At 41.5% G+C, this 18,672-nt stretch overlaps 1 protein-coding gene across 1 annotated transcript in view; it reads left to right on the forward strand.

Moving 5' to 3' along the window:
• LVRN (laeverin) overlaps positions 1 to 18,672 on the forward strand; it is a 42,413-nt gene that overhangs the window by 1,254 nt on the left and 22,487 nt on the right. The window contains exons 2-6 of the mRNA XM_075078970.1: positions 8,898 to 9,040; positions 10,235 to 10,374; positions 12,527 to 12,653; positions 14,846 to 15,000; positions 16,349 to 16,462. Of these exons, the coding sequence (XP_074935071.1) occupies positions 8,898 to 9,040; positions 10,235 to 10,374; positions 12,527 to 12,653; positions 14,846 to 15,000; positions 16,349 to 16,462 (679 nt within the window). The remainder of the gene's footprint in view (positions 1 to 8,897; positions 9,041 to 10,234; positions 10,375 to 12,526; positions 12,654 to 14,845; positions 15,001 to 16,348; positions 16,463 to 18,672) is intronic.

Below are 18,672 nucleotides of genomic sequence, written 5' to 3' on the forward strand. Positions count from 1 at the left end.
TCTGTCTCAAATGGCCAAGCGACGTTTTGCGGACAACGTCGATTGTCTTTCTATGCCTTTGAGTGGCAGTGCCGGATCAGGCAGTACCTGTGCCCAGTTCCTGGGAGGTGCACTCCGGCTCAGAGTCTTCATCCTGGCCACACACATGCCTGTTTAGCACTGACAGCTCCTCACCTCCTCTGCCCGTGTTCGTGGGGAGCATGTCTTCATCTAGAACCCAGGATTTCGGGTGTGTGTCGGGGAATGACTTTGGAGATGTTGACCGCATGGAGTTGCAGAAGTGTGGTGGAGTAGGGTGGGTGGCCGCTTCAGGCGGCTGGACTTTGTAGGTGCTGTTGCACATGAAGTTGTTCAGTTGTCATCAAAACCCAAATTATTTCCTCAGTGAGTGCTATTAGGATGCTTTCCTTTTTATTTTGTCTTGCACTGCAAAATCAGTACTGCGGCAGTGTGAGCTGATCAAGTAGTCAATCATCTAAAACATATTTTCACCCTCAAAGTAATGCTTGCTTTAGGAATCTTCTCAAGGTGAATTGCATTTTAAACTTTGGGATGTGAAACTTGCTAAAGAAAAGTGAAACTTAAGATTATGATTTAAATAGTTCCAGTGGAAGACAAGTTTCTCAGAACAGGCCTTTAAAGGAGAGGCAGATAAATTGCTTATTTTAAAGTTAGTTCATTTGTATTAATTAAAGGTGTAGTGAATTGCTCAGGATCAGTAGTGAGTCAAAAGGAAAACTAGAGTTAAAATTCGATTGTTCTTGGCTCCCAGCCTACCAATGAGTCCTCTAAAATAAAGTGTATCACAGCAGTTCATAGACTTCTTGTTCAAGTAAGTAGTATTGTTACCCATAAGATCCATATATGCAAGTCCCTGTATGAGTAATAATAATAAGAAACCACAAAATAAAGTTAGTGGTTTTTATCAAAATGGAGGAGGACTTCGGGTTTTCTGCAGCAGTGAGTTGGCTTTTCGGTTGCCAGCTTGTGTGTAACTCTTTACTGATACTGTTGTCTGCCACATCTGGAAAATTTAATTTATGCAGACTTACTTTCTTTAACAAAAAGGAGATAAGATGGTTAGTCTTAGATAAAAATGCAGTATGGTAATAATTACTTTTAGGAAATATATTCTGTTTTTCTTCAGTTGCTGTTTATTCATTAACTGATTGTCATTCACAGAATTATTTGTGCAGCATTTGAGTTAAGGAAGATCTAGAACACTGCTTAATTTACATAATTTTAAAAAAATTCCAAATAAGTAGGAAAGGAACAAGCATGTAATTACTTAATACTGTATCAGTGTGATTTCTGATGCTGTTTCAAACAAGTCCTATCTATGAAACACTGAATTACACTATCAGATTTTAATTCAGACTGTGTAAAATTTGGAGGATCAAAAAAGAAAAAAGCAAAGCTATTGTTGGCTGTGCTGGCACAGTAGAAAGTAAGAAAAAAAAGTTTTTAAATCATTAAAACAGTGTGTATAGGTAAAATTCCAGTTGTTTAGAGGATTTATGACAATTGTTCCATTTCATTCTTAGTTCATCATGAAGCACTAATGAAGTGTGAGACTGCAATCTGGTTAAAGAGATGCCAGTGGTGTTCAGACACTGAAATAAATCAAAGGAAATCCACTGGTTGCAGATACAACGTATTGTCCTCGTTACTTGTTCCTGCCCACATTCCTGCTATTCTCGAATGGCTTTTGCATATCCTTTCTGCTTTAAAATGGCTTTCTCTGATTTGAGAGTATGCAATAGTATCTTGTTATTTTTCCTTGACTAAGACTAAAGTCATCACTTTACCAGCTGTTTCCTAATCTGATGGCATCCAGTAACACTGAAGGTGTTTTGCCTTTTTTTTTTTTTTTTTTTTTGAGGAGATGTGTTTTGAGGGATATAGTCTGTAAGCTCTAGCAAGCTGTTAATGATGGAAAAAGTTTAATTCTAATGGATTATGTAGATCAGGAGCGATCCTGAAACAATTCAGTGCCTTTCAGCTGTCAGTACAAAGCCCATTACTGCGTCATGAGGAAACCACGATCTCCAGCACACTGTCCTGTAGCTCTTCTAAAGTGACTTGTACGTGGCTCCGGCAGACCTTTGGGGTCTGATTCCTGCATAGGCATTTGACTTCATCACCAAACTTAAACCACCAGCCGTAACAGGCAATGTGCCATTTATCTACGGTCATGCAGATTCCTGTATTTCTTGTATGCACTACAAGACTTAGTGGTTTTTGTAATTTGTGCTTGTGGAACCACTAGAGACCTCTTGTTTCAGAACAATTTAAGCAGAGAAGGGCAAGCTTTCAGTACACAGCTAGATCCTAAAGGGAAGCAACGTCCCTGAAATGTTTTTTCTGTCTGGGCTTTGGCACCAGCTTTTTTTTTTTTTTTTTTGTGGTCAGATACCCACATTGCTCTTGACAGATTGGCAGAATTAGCTAGCTGACACAAAGTACTGTTCCCTGTCCTCTCTCCAGTGTGGAGCTGGAGCACACTGGCAAGGTGGTGTGGGAAAGCTGTTTGCAGAGACAGCTATTTTCAGAAGTGCTAGCCTCACCTCTGTGGAAAAAGGAATAAACCAAAGCTCAAACTTCATTGAATTTCCAACACGTTAATTGTTTGTTATTAGTTTGATCATTGATGACTGTGTATGTTTTTACTGTTGTTGACGATTTGTACTACCTACCTGACCTGGTCTTGCATACGAAAGAACGCTCTGAAAAATGGGAGCATGCATTTTGGATAGCACACTGCTCATGCCAGCAGTGCTTGCAGGAGCAAAGGAAGTAAAAAACGGAGGATGCTCCCATTTCACCAGCACTAAGTATCTGAAGGCTTTCCTGTTGAAATAGGGCATCTGTATTCTGCATATAGCTGGGGAGGTTGTGGGCAGGCAGAAAGATACAGAAACCACCTTTGCCCTTCTCTAGCAGCACTCGCCCAAACATATATGATGCAGGAGGCTTGTTGTAGCATCGTTCTGCCCAGAGATCTTGCACTGCTGTGAATGAGCTCACGTATACACTCCAGGGTTAGAGGATCCCCATGGACTGTACCGTAAAGTGCAGGCTGTAAGTCACTGTTCATGTCAGTGTTTCCAGATCCTTTGAGAGTTTTGCTTGGTAGCTACTCTGCACATATCCTGTGCAACTTCTATAAAATACTTGACTGGATAGAGCTGGTATTAACAGGCATCCCAAAATGTTATTGAACACAGTATTTGTGCTGATTTTTATCAGCTGTTTCTGCACCAATTACTAGAATGAGGACAAAGGGGATTAGAACAGCATTCGAGCAGTTCATTGTGCCTCACAGCAGGGGATCTGAAGTTCTTCTTACTCTATTTTACATGAATCTGTGGGTAAGACCATCAAAGACATGGGACAGAAATCAGAGCAAATAACAGGTTTGGTGTCTTTTTGGGCTGCATGTTTGTACTGAGCCCCGTTCACCCAAAAGAGGGACCGGATGTTGCTGCACAGAACAGGATTCTGCTCACTGTAAAACTCCCTTAGTTGGAGCCACTTAAGGGTTTGTTTTACAGTTTAATCTTATATATATTTAAAGTGGATGAAAGCAGATATAAAAGATGTTAACACAAACCCCCATTATGCTATCAATATTACAAATAACATTATTTTAATGAGAAGGCATTTTTAAAAGAATAACCTTTTTTTTGCATCAACATAAACCATTTCTTCTACAATTATGCTGTTTTTTTATTGGGTGAAACAGTGTCCTCTAGGCATTCGTGTACTATACAGGATGCATTCTTCATTTTCCTTTTCTTGTTTTTAGGCACTTGTGTAACATAAATTGTCAAAGATTTAGGCTAAGATATCCTGTTATCTGTTTGTTTCTCATTATTTAAAAGTATTGTGGCTTTGATTTTGTTTCACTACAGGAAAAAGGCATTGTATGATACTTTTTGAAAAAGAAAATGAAATCTATCCACAAAACTATAAGGTTAAGAGAGGGATTTATTTGTCTGCTTAGGCAATGTTAGTCTTTTTAAAAAATTATTTTCCTTCTGGGTAATTTGTTTTATGATAACACTGCAGTGTGAAAAAGAGTTTGCTAGGAATTCTGGTCATGCTAATGCCTTCACCTTTCTAAAAATAAAAAACCAAGAAAAAAGCCCCAACAATGACTCATTCTGACAAATGATATGAGGTAATGTGTGTTTGAAACACCAGTTATTTGTCTAACATGAAACATTCCTATTTTTCTTTTTCTTATTTGGAGACCAGCTGAAAAAGAACATTTCATCCATCCTTATATTCCTTTTTTATCACGATGCTTTTGCCAAATATATGCTATTTTGTATTCTTGAACAAGAATTCCTGTGGGCAAATTTGCTAAGTGTCTGCATCAGTTTCTGCTGGTACAGAGCCTCCTGAGGCAGTAATTGCACTGGTGTGGGGGCATTTGGTGTTGCTCAGTGTTTCCTAGAACCAAACTGAGACTGATTGCACAACTGAATGCACAAAAGCATACTTTGCTGCAAGGCAAGAGAGACATGAGAGTATTTTCAGTGACTGCTTTCCTTGATGAAGCGACTTGTTATTTTTTCTGCTCTTGTGCAACCCTGGCAGAGGGTTAAGTCACTTTCTGGCATTGGACAGGTTAAAGGAGGGGAGGAGGTCATAGTTCTGTCTCAGGTGGAGCTTCAGCTGCATTTAACAAGGCAGCTGGTAGCTGGCATAGCACACCACAGAATCACAGAATCACACAGAATCCCAGGTTCGAAGGAACCTCAGAGGTATCTGGTCCAACCTGTCTAGGAGGAGCACAGTCTAGATAAGAGGGCCCAGCACCCTGTCCAGACGACTCTTGAAGGTGTCCAACGTGGCCGAGTCAACCACTTCCCTGGGGAGATTATTCCAATGGTGACTGTCTGCACTGTGAAAAATTTCCCTCTCTTGTCCAGTCGGAATCTCCCCAAGAGCAACTTGTGTCCATTCTCCCTTGTCCTCTCCATGTGAATCCTTGTAAAAAGGGAGCCTCCATCTTCTTTGTAGCTACCCCTTAAGTACTGGTACATGGTGATGAGATCCCCTCTGAGCCTCCTTTTCTCAAGGCTGATCAAACCCAGTTCTCCCAGCCTATCCTCACATGTCAGCCTTCCTAGTCCTCTGATCATCTTGGTGGCCCTTCTCTGGACCCCTTCCAGCCTGTCCACATCCTTTTTGTATAGCGGGGACCAGAGCTGTACACAGGACTCCAGGTGTGGCCTGACAAGCGCTGAGTAGAGTGGGATAATGACTTCTTTCTCTCTGCTGGTGATGCCCTTTTTGATGCAAGCCAGCATCCTGTTGGCCTTCTTGGCCACACCAGCACAGTGTTTGCTCATGTTGAGCTTTCTGTCCACCAGCACCCCCAGGTCCCCTTCCACAGCGCTGCTCTCCAGCCAGGTGGATCCCAGCCTGTGCTGCACTCCCGGATTATATTTTTCCAGATGTAAGACCTTACACTTGTCCTTGTTGAACTTCATAAGGTTCTTGCTGGCCCACTCCTCCAGCCTATCCAGCTCTCCCTGCAGAGCAGCTCTCCCTTCTGGAGTGTCTACTTCCCCGCTCAACTTGGTGTCTTCAGCAAACTTCATCAGGCTACACTTGATCCCATTATCCAGATCGCTTATGAAGGTATTGAATAACACTGGGCCCAGTATGGATCCCTGGGGGCCCCACTTGTGACAGGTTGCCAGTTTGAGAAAGAGCTATTTACCACCACCCTCTGGGTGCGGCCTGTCAGCCAGTTCCCCACCCACTGCACAGACCACTTGTCTAGGCCATAATGCATTCATTTCCCCAGGAGGAGACTGTGGGGGACCGTATCAAAGGCCTCGGAGAAGTCCAGGTAGACAATGTCCACCACCTGCCCCATGTCAACCAGGCAAGTCACTGTGTCATAGAAGGCCACCAGGTTAGTCAAGCATGATCTGCCTTTAGTGAAGCCATGTTGGCTTTTCCCAATCACATGCTTCATTTGACTTGTGATGGTCCCCAGGAGGATTTGTTCCACAACTTTCCCAGGGACTAAATTAAGTCTGATGGGCCTGTAATTACCTGGATCCTCTCTTGAGCCTTTCTTGTAGATGGGGGTAACATTTGCCTTCCTCCAGTCCTCTGGGACATCCCCTGTTCTCCATGACTTCTCAAAGATCATGGAGAGTGGCCTCGCGATGACATCAGCCAGCTCTGTCAACACCCTTGGGTGGATGTCGTCAGGGCCCATTGATTGTAGGTGTCAAGCTCCTTTAATAATTCACATACTAACTGTTCCTTCACTGATGGTGGGTTGGTGTTTGGATCAATCGGGAATTTCATTCCCAAAGCCTGGGACCCTACAGTGTTGGTAAAGACAGAGGTGAAGAAAGTGTTGAGGACCTCTGCCTTTTCAGCATCGTTGGTGACTGACTTTCCTATTCTGTTTAACAGTGGGCCTGTGTTTTCCTTCTGTTTCTGCTTGTGCTTGACATACCTGAAGAATCCTTTCTTGCTATTTTTCATGTCTACAGCCAGTTTCAGTTCAAGCTGGGCTTTTGCTTTTCTAACTGCATCTCTGCACACTCTGGCAATGCCCTTGTAGCTCACAATGGATAATCCTCCACTTCATCTCTGGTATGCTTCTCTTTTGGGTTTGAGTAGACCCAGGAGGTCATGGTTGATCCAAGGGGGCCCCTTGCTCCACTTACTTCCCTTTCCTTTATAGGGGATAGACTGGTTTTGTGCTTCCAAGAGAGAGTTCTTGAAGAACTCCCAGCACTCACTAGCTCCTTTATCTTCCATGGAAGCGTCCCATGGAATCCCTCCCAGCTGAGCTCTGAGCGAGCTGAAGTTTGCTCTTCTAAAATCCAGAATCCTTGTCTTACTACTGGCCTTCAGCACACTCAGCAGGATCCCGAACTCCACAATATTGTGATCACTGCAGCCAAGGCTGTCACTAACTGAGATATTACAAAGCAGGTTTTCTCAGCTTGTGACTAGCAAGTCCAGCAGCACCTCATTCCTGGTTGGCCCATCTGGCATATGTATGAGGAAGCAGTCCTCTACGCATTCCAGGAACTTGGTGGATGACATCCAAGCTGCCGTATTGTTCTCCCAGCAGACGTCTGAGTAGCTGAAGTCACCCATCAGGACCAGGTTCTGTTGGCCAGAAGCTTGCTTTAGTGCCCCAAGTATCGCTTCATCGGCCTTGTCATTGTGGTTAGGAGGTTGGCTTTGCAGTGAATCAGGTCCGTAAAGAAAAGCTTCCTGCACTGACAGGCAAGAAGTCAAATACATCGTTCTGCTTTCTCCTGAGCCAATCCTCACTTCAAAATAGATGTCATGGTCCCAATAGTCACTGTGCATCAATGTGTGCTCAGCATGAGTTCTTTAAATATCCTAAGTTGTGTTATGGTACAGCATCAGATATGTCTGTTAAATGCAAAATGTACCATGGTTTGACAGTACAGTGCTTTTTCCACAGTTATCCTGTTGATATGAATTTTGTTCCCCAGCAGCAGCGATGAGGATGACATAGTGCAGATGAGCTGCTGATACTTTCAGCACTGGGTTGGTTAGATCGGCTTGGGCAGAGTTAAGTAGCACAGCTGTTAAAATGGCAACAGCCAAACATCTTTCAGAAGACAAGGACTCCTGGGAGTCTGGCCTTGGGAACTGGGTAGAAACATTGCTGAGTTTTGTCAATGGAAGCGGGAAGCTAATCACTGTTCCTTGGGTCGAACTACACACAACGCAGTAAATATCAACGGAAAGCTACACTGTTCATTTCAGGTACCAGGAAAAGGGAATCTTAAAATGTGCAACCTTAAGTTTCAGACATGGTTCAGTGCTACATGTCACGATCAGGTGCAGTCACGCTGTGCTTCTAAGGTAGATCTGCCTCATTACACAGTGTTACTGAATGTATGAATCCTGCCTTGATGGCCCCTGGCTCATTTGGGATGTCTCTGTGCTAAGCATAAGCTGTTGTGAACCTGGTGTGAATACACTGTTAGGGAACACCCCAACTACAGAGGAAAAATATTAGCCCTGTGATGGCACCGAGGTCATTGACATAAGAGATCATGCCATTCTTGTATGTCCAGCTGCTGGCAACTACTTGGGCTGACAGGTATGGAGCTCTGAGAACCATTGCGTGCATATTTTTTTCAAATTCCTGGGAAAGATGCCCTAACATGAACAGCCCAGATGTACAGCTCTTTCTTGCAACTTCGGCCATGGGACACAGTGATTTATTTTTTGATTCCAGCCAATGTGTCACTGAGGTCTGCCCCAAGTGAGGCAAGGCTCTATAGCATAAGGTAGAAAAGGATCCTCCTGAAGGGCTTGCTGGTGCACTGGGACAGAACTGGTGCAGCTTTCACTGGAGTTATTCTCAGTGTGGTTTGACAGAAGTGTGCCAGTGCATGTATGTGTGCTCATGTAACAGTTATTACAACTTTTTATTAAACTGTACTGTTAAAATAAGAGTGTATGCATTAGAAAGAGAAGCAGGTGTACGGAGATTCTAATTATGAAATTGAAGTTGGGCGTTGTATCACTTTTGAGCGCTGGCCTGCTGTGTGCAAAAGTTTAATCAACTCTGTCTTAATAAACAAACTAGAAAAGCTCAAATATTTAAAATAAGATCTCTGGAAAAGGCCTGTGAGAAAAAAAATTACCTGATTAAAAAAGACTGCTTTTCTGTAGAAGCATCCAAACGTAACCATCTGTTGGGCATGGGGATTTAATAATGGCTTTAAATAATAGCCAAATCTTTTCTGAATATCTGTGTGATTGATTTTTTTATTTTCTGGTGTGGTGTTTTTATGCACTAGATACTGATTTTGATCAGCCATAGCATGCTGGATTAATCTTAACTTGTGTTTTTAACACAGTATGCTGATTGCCTCCCAATTGGAACCAACGTATGCCAGGACAGTTTATCCATGTTTTGATGAACCTGCCATGAAGGCCACATTTAATATCAGAATTGTCCATGACCCAAGCTATGTGGCTCTTTCCAACATGCCTGCAATTGGTAGGTAAACAGCAAGTAGACTTATGGTCTGTCTCCGCCCCAAATTACTTTAAAAAAGGGTGTAATTTAGCTGAACAGACTATATCAACAGTGTTCTGTTGTCTGTGTGGTAATGCCTTGAAAATGCAGAGAAAATCTCTGCCTATGAACTTAAAAATCTGGAGACAGTTGTTTGTAATTAATATCTCTGATGGCAATAATTCTGTAGTTTTATCAGTTGCGATGCCCTCTCCTCTGGTTGCTGGAGGCTGCACAGGTTTGATTCCTGGCATTTTCTCCTCAGTCAGCATGTCTGTTGTACTGTGTGATATCTGTTTAAAACAAAATGGCAGGTCCAGTATGCAAAGCTTGTAATTGGGTTATTACGGGTTTCCTTTCATTCTAAGTAAATTTTAAGATGCATTTACAACATACACAGAATTGTTCTACCAGGCAGAGGTGCTCATAGCCTCCTGTGTATGTGCAGAATAAGAATGAGAGGACTATAACGTTCTGGAGATGCTCCTCCCGACCCCTGCTGGGATCTTATGTGGGATGGATGTGGGATCTAAGATTCTAAATAAATTCTGTAAATTAGTATTCCTCAGGATTCCATTGGATCTCCTGCCTCCTTCTTAATATCTTTTCTTCTGCAGTTCAGTGCCATGAATCTTCAGTTCTCACCTATATAATTTTCAGCCATGAAAAGAAAGGTTTATGAGGTTTGCATGGAAGCTAAGTAACTTAGGAATTGTAACAGATGGGATCTCTGTGAGAGTTGCTTGAAGCATTTTTCCCCCTGAGAATCTCTCCATGTCTCCCTTCTTTAGAAGGCAGGTATCTGATTAAGTATTTCATAACACTTGGGCACACATAACCTATATTTGAATAATAATGGATCGTACATTTTAGAGATATGCAGCATTGGATAAATTGTCCATGGTTTGCCCACATCCTAAATCTGACTCAGTCTGACATCCTTCCAAGACTTCAGTTAAGGTCAAGAGTGGATTTTTGGTGTTTGCTTGGAAGGTCACGACTCTGATACATGGCAGTGGCAAGGAGTCTGGCTGCTTGCCTTCTACCAGAATCATATGAAGTTAGTGCAGAAATACAGCATATCAAAGAGAGATGTAAAAAACCACAAGCAGAAACCACAAAATTCTTTGTTATGGAAGAGCAATGGTTTAAATATTTCTTTGATATTTTTTCTAGATATATCTGATATGAAGGATGAAAATGGAAGCCTGTGGACTGTTACCACATTTAATACTTCGCTGAAAATGTCAACTTACTTGACTGCTTTTGTGATCTGTGATTTTAATTATGTCACCAGAACTGAGCGGGGAAATGAGGTAAATATGAGGCTGCATAACACATTATAGCAGTTTACAACAGAATTTGGCTCTGTGGTTCATCATGTGCTTTAGAAGATATCACAGACGCTAACTGTGCTTTCCATTCCAAAACTATTTGCTTATGTGGCAAAACTGCTAACATTTATCCTGCAAATATTTCTGCAGAAAGGTTTCCTTTAGGACAATAGTTTATTGTCCTGTCCTGATCATTTAATAGAATTTACAAGCAGGTACGGGCTCTGTAAATTAAAACTTTAGAAGCAGCTACTCTGCAGAAAATACTGGTCATAATTCAGGGTCTTCTTATCTTCTTAGCTCTCTTAGTTGGAAAAAATATCAATTTCCACTGCTGTGACAGACTAGTGACGTTCAGTGGCTTGTTCTTCAAGGCCCTATGAGGACCAGCATCTTGACATCAGTAGGTGCAATCCTGTGCTCCAAGCATTTTGTATACTAGTATTTTAATTTTATTCTGGAGTGGACACATTTTTTAGCCTCCAAAATTTACTGTTTTGTGTTTGAAGCTTCTTCATCAGTGAGTATTCAGTTTTGCTCTTACACTACAATGGGGAAAGCTTCTCAGGGGAAGCTGTGAAAAAAATGTACTCCATTGGCACCAGCCATTTCACTTTCCTTCTTTTGTTGACAGTCAACAGGGAAAAGATGTAACAAGTTGTTCCAAAATAAATAGCAAACTCAGTTTTTCCAAAATAAATAGTAAACTCAAGCATAAAGCCTTATGTTTGCTACCCCTAATAAATGAGAGCACCATGTTAGTGTCATGGTTAGTTTGCTGCCATCCATCCTACTGGGGAAAGATGGGGCAAGGTGAGAGGACAGTGCGGAGGTGACCTAGGAAGTACAGTATTATCTTATTTTTAAAGTGACGATTGGACTTGCTATGTCCTACCTGCGTGTATACCCTGTATAAAACATGTTGAATACTTATGGCTCTGACTGTGGTGCCTTTTTGTTGGGCTGATGCATACTGACAGGAGTCAGCAAAGAATTCAAACTAGTATTTTTCAGAGGGAAGAGGCACCATGACCCATCTTCTATGAGATAGAGGGGCGAGGGTATCTTTCCCCTTGGTTTCAGGCAGACACGCCTCCACAGTATTTGTATGAGCGTGTTTGTTGTGTGTGTTTTGTAATTTCTGGTAAATAATTTACAACCTGAAACACTGGTATTATCAAAGCTCATACTAGGGTTAGGATTTTAAGCCTGCCCATTATGTTTTGGCTTTGCAAAATGAGGTGATCTGATCTTTGAATCTCCTCTGAAGCTTTGACTGAAAAGAGAGGCTCAGAGGCTGAGGACACTCTGTTGACTGAATATGCTTTATTTTTTTCCCTTTTAAATTAAATCCTGATGCTTCCCCAACTCTGCTATTAGGATTTGGCTGTGCAACTCCTAGTGAGATGCAAGAAATGTGCGGGTTTTGAGCGGCTAGGCACCTAGGCAGGGTCTTGCATCCAGAAATACATGATGGAGACATAAACCTATCCTCAGTCTACTCCATGACCTTGGGCAAGCAGCTGCCCTCTTCAGCACTGTGACAAAGCAGATGGGCATGGGAGGGGAAGGCTTTGCTTGCTGCTGCCATCTCTGTTACTCAGAGGTATGGATGTCATCTGCTCTCTTTAGCAGCAGTGGGAGGCCAGCGGTCTGTTTCAGCCTGTGGGAAAGTTCAGGAGGGGAGATGTGTACATTTGGACAGCAAATGCTCGCTGAACATCCATTTCTCTCTTTCCAGGGAAAGAGCGGTGGGCTGAAGGAGAGTTTGTCACCCAGACTCACTGGCTGGAATACATTGGCTTAGGATGTGTGGATCTAAATAGTTTCATAGCATTTCCTATTTAATAAAAAAAAATATATATCGGGAGTACATTTGTTCCAGCAATGTATAGCTGGATACAAATCTTGGCCCTTTTGAAGTGCTGGAACTCTCCTAGGTTTTAGCAGGATTAGGCTCTGTGCCAAATCTTGTTAGGTCCAGCAAAACTTGGGTTGGGATTTTTTCATTAAAAGCTCATTGCATGATCTGGTGTGGACAGACAGCATTTTCAAACAATGATTCATAGAAAAGAAGCAAAGAAAATTAAAATAAGAGCATTGTCTAAAATAACGCTTCCTTGTTTTACTGCAGATACGTATTTGGGCTCGGAAGGAGGCAGTTAAAAATGGGTATGTTGACTATGCTTTAAATATCACAGGCCCAATATTTTCATTTCTGGAAGACTTACTTAATGTCAGCTACCCTCTGCCAAAGACAGGTGAGCTTACTTATTTTCTTAAATGGACCAGAAATGGCTGCTGATGGTGTAACATTCACAAAAGCAATGGGTTCTTTTGCCATATTCTCTTTTTACAGCTTACCACATTTCTGGAATAACCCCCCTAAAGCTTTAACTCACTGAACTCTACTTTCTGCATCATGGCTTTTATTAACCTGTAACTCAGCACTCTTACCTTCACATCAAGCTTATTCTCTTAAAGCATCATTTTCTAATGAATGGGCTGCAAAGTGGATAGAAAGGAGTTGTTCAGTCATGTGGCTATTTCTGGGGTGCATAGACCTGGTATAGGCAAGTCCCTATGTCCTCCTAGTAAATCCATGCTTGCTATAACGCACGTCTCCCCAAAGCCTTCCATGCTTTCTTCAAAATGTCTGTTTCATCTGTGAGTTGGCCATATGTTCCCACACAATCCTCCCCAGAAAAAGACTCCTGCAGGAAAACATTGGTTCTCTTTAAAATGGACATCTGGTATGTTAGTTAAGTCAAGCTTCAGTCAAGAAAGAAGGGTGCCATCATGTGGTTCACTCTACAGTTCAGTGCTTGTACTTGGCTTCCCAAGGGCTTCAGCATTAATATTTTACAAAATTGTAGAATATTGAAAGCACAGAAGGCAGTTCTTACTTAAAATGAGTTTTGGCCTGCCCATGATCTTGGCAGATTGCAGGATTGTGGAGGAAGATTTTCCCTCCTTTCTTGACTAGATAATATGTTGATTTGTCAAATCAGTATTTCAGCACTTGAAAGAAATGAATTTTCATCTGTGTAAATGTGTTATATCCCAGTGTATTTAACACTACACTTGTTATGGAAAATGTAATATATGCAATCGTCACTTTTTACATTTTGTTATCTTAGTAATCATACAAGCTACTCAAAGTCTGTAGATAATTCTTTTTCTTGCTTGTGTTCTTCTGTTTAGCAGCAACGTCAATACACTAATTCATTAGTACAAAAATATTACAAAATTGAAATAGAAGAATAGTATCGCAGGCTTCCTGTTAGGTAAGATTTCAGTGTCTCAGAATGCTGTAATACCATTACAGTCCCCGCTGTAATATCATGCAATACCACTGCATTTCCCACTGACTTTCTTCAACGTTTTGCTTAAAAATCAATAGGATTAGATCAATGAAGAAGAGCTTCTTGTAAATGTTAGAGATTTCTATTGTGAACTCAAAATGTGAAATTAAGAATACATACATCTAAAATTATAGGTATTTAAAGGTTTGTCTTCCTGTGGTTTTACTGCAGTTATACGTGAGGTCTCTTGCCCCAGGCTGGCTATGTGAGGGCTGCCTCACCAAAAGTGAAATATCCTTGCGTAAGCCTGAGGCGATAAGCCCTGCTGAGGTGCAGTCTAGCTTTGCTTGGGTTCAGCATCACACTTAGGTTAACTGCATTGCTTTTGGACTGGAAGTGTCTCATGGTCAGCTGGTTTGGAGTACAAGCTTGTGTCTGCTTCCAAAATGCTCTGTATACCTTTTGCAAATTTTGCTCTTCGCTGCTGAGTTTAAACAGTATATTTTCCTTTGAGATTCTTGATGTTCATCCAAGGGCCATCTCTGTTTTGTCCAACTCTCACATTTGAACTGGAAAACTGCTCCCTGTGCATAAGGCAGAAGGGGAGTACAGAGGTTAACAGCCCTGCTGTGGAAACAAAAAGATGATGTTTTCTAAGGCACCTTTCAGATAAGAGTGGAAATGATTCCTCTACTCATGAGCTGAAAGAGCAAGATTTTTTTTTATCAATTGCTAGGCTGAAGAAAGAGGTGAGTATGATCCTTCTCAAGCACATGAGAAACTCATACAGAGAAAGATTTCTGAGAGCCGGAAGTGAATATATTGTCTCCTAGCTTTGGTAGAATACAGCCTTCATTTTTGTTCAAAACATTTGTATGTACAAGATACAGTACAGATCTGGGCTTCATGGGAATTTATTACATGCCCCCCTAAAAGAGTGGCAATTGTAGAGGAGAAGTATGACAAGAAGAAATTTCACAGACCATTTGCAAGAGGTTTGCTATAATACAGCAAAGAATCAGTAAAATGTGGTATCCTTTAATTGCACACTGAACCAGTGCAAGCATTAAAATCATGTGAGCATTTTACTTCTGAAAATTTTAAAGCTGCCCTTTTGGTGTTTTTTTTCTCTTTTTGAATCAATTTAGATCTGGTTGCACTGCCTGACTTTGGAGCAGGTGCTATGGAAAACTGGGGGCTAATGACTTTCCAAGAATCTTCATTGATGTACCTCCCACGTGATAAATTCACAAGCAGAAAGGCAATGATTGCCATAATTGTGTCACATGAGCTAGGACACCAGGCATGTGGTAAAAATTCTGTACATTTATTTTTCTGTAAGGCTGTTTCCTTCCAGTCGCTGATGATGCAGTCACTGATCCACAGAAGAAAAATAGTGACTTCACAGTAGGGGTGTGAGCAGTAGAGGATTGAAAGACTATTTGGTAATACATTCAGTTGATAAATTAATATGAAAAGCAGATTCCGTCATATTACAGACTGTGTACTGACTGCACAGGACTCACTGATACAAAACCGTTAATCGGTTACTTATTTCTTACACAGCACCAGAATGCCATACTAGAAAAAACTGTAGGGGTGACACAGTTCTGTCTATATAAAATATACTTAGTACTTCAGTGGAAGAATCATTGGACTCCTTAAGTATTATTTTGTAGTCGGAGTGCACGTACAAATTGCAAAAGGTATTTGTTTTTCTGTAAGAAACAGCTTATGGTACAATAGAACAAAATTAGCATGAACACATACTGTACTGTAGCTGGACCTTTCTCCAGTTTTCATAGACATGTAAAAAAATTTTCTTATTTGGTTTGGAATGAAAATGCAATTTCACTTTTTTATTGACTATGTTTAATTTACTGTTGTTTGCCAGAGCAACAAGTGTTTGCACTTAGTCAACAAAATTAGCGAAAGAGTTTAACTTGGCTAGTGCACTAGTTTGTCCTTCTGACAAGGTCTGTAACTTTTCAGACTTTCAGATGAGCAGAGTGTTTTCATTGCAGGCCAATAAAACAAATGCCAGTACTTTATTAAACTATTTTAAAACAAAGTTGTAGTTCAAGTTTTTAAAAATTAACAAATAAAATAGGAATCCACAAATGATAAGTTTTTTGTTAAATGTGAACTGCCAAATATGACTATGTAGCAGCTGTTGCGAAAGTTTTATTCCTTGCCAGGATAGGGATTTGCTGATTTGGAAATGGTTGTTTCCCCAGTTCATTTAATCATCCCTCTGTCAATTTCTTTTTGTTAAGAACATGGGAAAATGCTTTTGTAATTCCTTGATAAATGCCCTACTTTTAATCACAGCCTGATCTTTTTGATCTTTAAATTTTATTGGGAAGTGTTTAAAATTGAATAAACGAATGACATAAAGCATTGACATCCATACTCATGGTATGAAATTATAGGTGAAACAATTAAAAAATAACTGCCCTGAACCTCTGATTTTTTCCAAGATGCATCTTTTTCTGCTGATTTTTCACTATCTGAAGGAATATGCAGCATTTTATTCAATTGACATACACACATTAAATAAAGTTACTGCAGCATAGGTATGTGTGTTGAACCTGCAAAAATGAAAACAGCAGTCCAAAGAGATGTTGAGACATTTTTTCTTTCTATTTAAGTGGTTTGGAAATCTCGTTACAATGAACTGGTGGAATGATCTGTGGCTTAATGAGGGACTGGCCTCTTACTTTGAGTACCTGGGAGCTACCTTTGTTGAACCCAAGCTTTCACTGGTAAGTACTAACGCTTACTGAAGTAAGCAAGCTAAAGTAGCAAAGTTCCATCATGTAGGAAGATGAGGAAGGTGCAGGAGATGGGATTTAATCAAGCCATGGCATTACTAACTTAAGTCCCCTGGGAAAGACCAATAGGTCTTGACTCTTCCCTGGAGGGTTTCCATCTGCTGGAGGCTGTCATCAAACCCAACTTTTCTACAACTGGCGCAGAGGACAGCTGGACAGCTGTGATTCTGCAGAGACAAGGAATTGGTGTTTTGCCCTAGATCTGTCATTTAACAAACCTGGCTTTCTGTCCTGGCTTCTGTAGCTGATGGTTTGCCTTCCTGCCTGTCCAAACTCTTTCCCAAGCACCCCATACCTGGGTACCTTTACTGAGCAGTGAGTAAGTTGGGCCATTTTGAGTCTGTTTACCCCACTGGGTCCATAGATGTCTGGTTGTGGATAAGGCAAATATAGTGCACATAGCTAGCCCAACAACAGGATAAAAGTCCTTCCCGTTCCACCCAAATGGGAATAAGCATAAATTCCAGAGCATATTAGAAAACTCTATCCATCATTAAAGTCTGAGACAGGACAGTAGGTACTGCTAATTGTAGCCATGAGATGAGATGCTCTTACATGTGCAATCATAAATGTCTGTGCACAGTGCCCTCGGCTTCTGAAGAAAGGAGAAGCCTTTACTCTGGGCAGGCCAAATTGACTACAGTCAATCCAGTCTACTTTTTATTTGGCTCTGATGAAATACCATTCATCACTTTCCTTCTCTAATTCACCGAAGTACTTAATTCATGCTTAATTGGAAACTAATACAGGCATGTCAAACAAATTCTGTCAGAAGGATTCTTAGGTCATGGCATATGCTAACCCCCTGCTTTGAACTTCAACAACAGCTCACTTTATTCTCTCTAAAGCAGTATTTAATATCATTAAAAAGTATAAAGGCCACCAAATCTTAAACTGGAAAAAAGTCTTCCTCTTTTTTAATATTTTCATTTAGAAGCTTGTCTTTCTAAAAATCAACAATTGTCATTTTATTTATTTCCATAAAGTAAATTTTAATAGTGGGCACTAACTCATAGAATCACAGAATCATTAAGGCTGGAAAAGACTTCTAGGATCATGAAGTCCAACTGTCAACCCAACACCTCCATGCTTCCTAAATCATGCCCTGAAGAGCCATGTCTACACATTTTTTGAACACCTCCAGGGATGGTGATTCCATCACCTCTCTGGGCAGCCTGGTCCAATGCCTGACCACTCTTTCAGTAAAGACATTTTTTCTAGTATCCAAACTAAACTTCCCCTGACACATATTGAATCCATTTCCTCTCATCCTATCACTAATAACTTGGGAGAAGAGACCAACCCCCACCTCGCTACAGCCCCCTTTCAGGTAGTTGTAGAGAGCAATAAGGTCTCCCCTCAGCCTCCTCTTCTCCAGACTAAACAACCCCAGTTTCCTCAACCTCTCCTCATAAGACCTGCTCTCCAGACCTTTCACCAGCTTCGTTGCCCATTTCTGGACGTGCTGCAGTACCTCACTGTCCTTGTCCTGAGGGGCCCAAAACTGAACACAATATTCAAGGTGCGGCCTCAACAGCATCAAGTACAGGGGCACGATCAGTTCCTTGCTCCTGCTGGCCACGCTGTTGCTGATACAAGCCTGGATGCTGTTGGCCTTCTTGGCCACCTGGGCACTGCTGGCTCATGTTCACCTGACTGTTGACCAGCACCCCCAGGTCCTTCTCTGCCAGGCAGCTCTCCAGCCACTCTGCCCCAAACCTGTAGCATTGCCTGGGGTTGTTGTGACTCAAGTGCAGGACCTGGCACTTGGCCTTGTTAAACCTTTTAGAGCTGACCTTGGCCCATCGATCCAGCCTGTCCAGGTCCCTCTGCAGAGCCTTCCTACCCTCAAGCAGATCAACAATCCTGCCCAACTTGGTGTCATCTGCAAAGTTACTGTGGGTGCACTCGATCCCCTCATCCAGATCATTGATAAAGATATTAAACAAGACTGCCCCAGCACTGCACACTGGGGAACCCTGCTCATGACTGGCCAACAACTGGATTTAGCTCTGTTCCATTTGACAAATTACAATTATGGGATTTGCCTTGGAAATCCAGAGTAAATTACACAGGTGCAAGAACACAGCGCTGTTTTATGTGCCGTACACAATCACAAAATACAGACTGGCTGAGGCTGG

This window comes from Phalacrocorax aristotelis, chromosome Z, assembly GCF_949628215.1.
Source record: "Phalacrocorax aristotelis chromosome Z, bGulAri2.1, whole genome shotgun sequence".
NCBI lineage: Eukaryota > Metazoa > Chordata > Aves > Suliformes > Phalacrocoracidae > Phalacrocorax > Phalacrocorax aristotelis.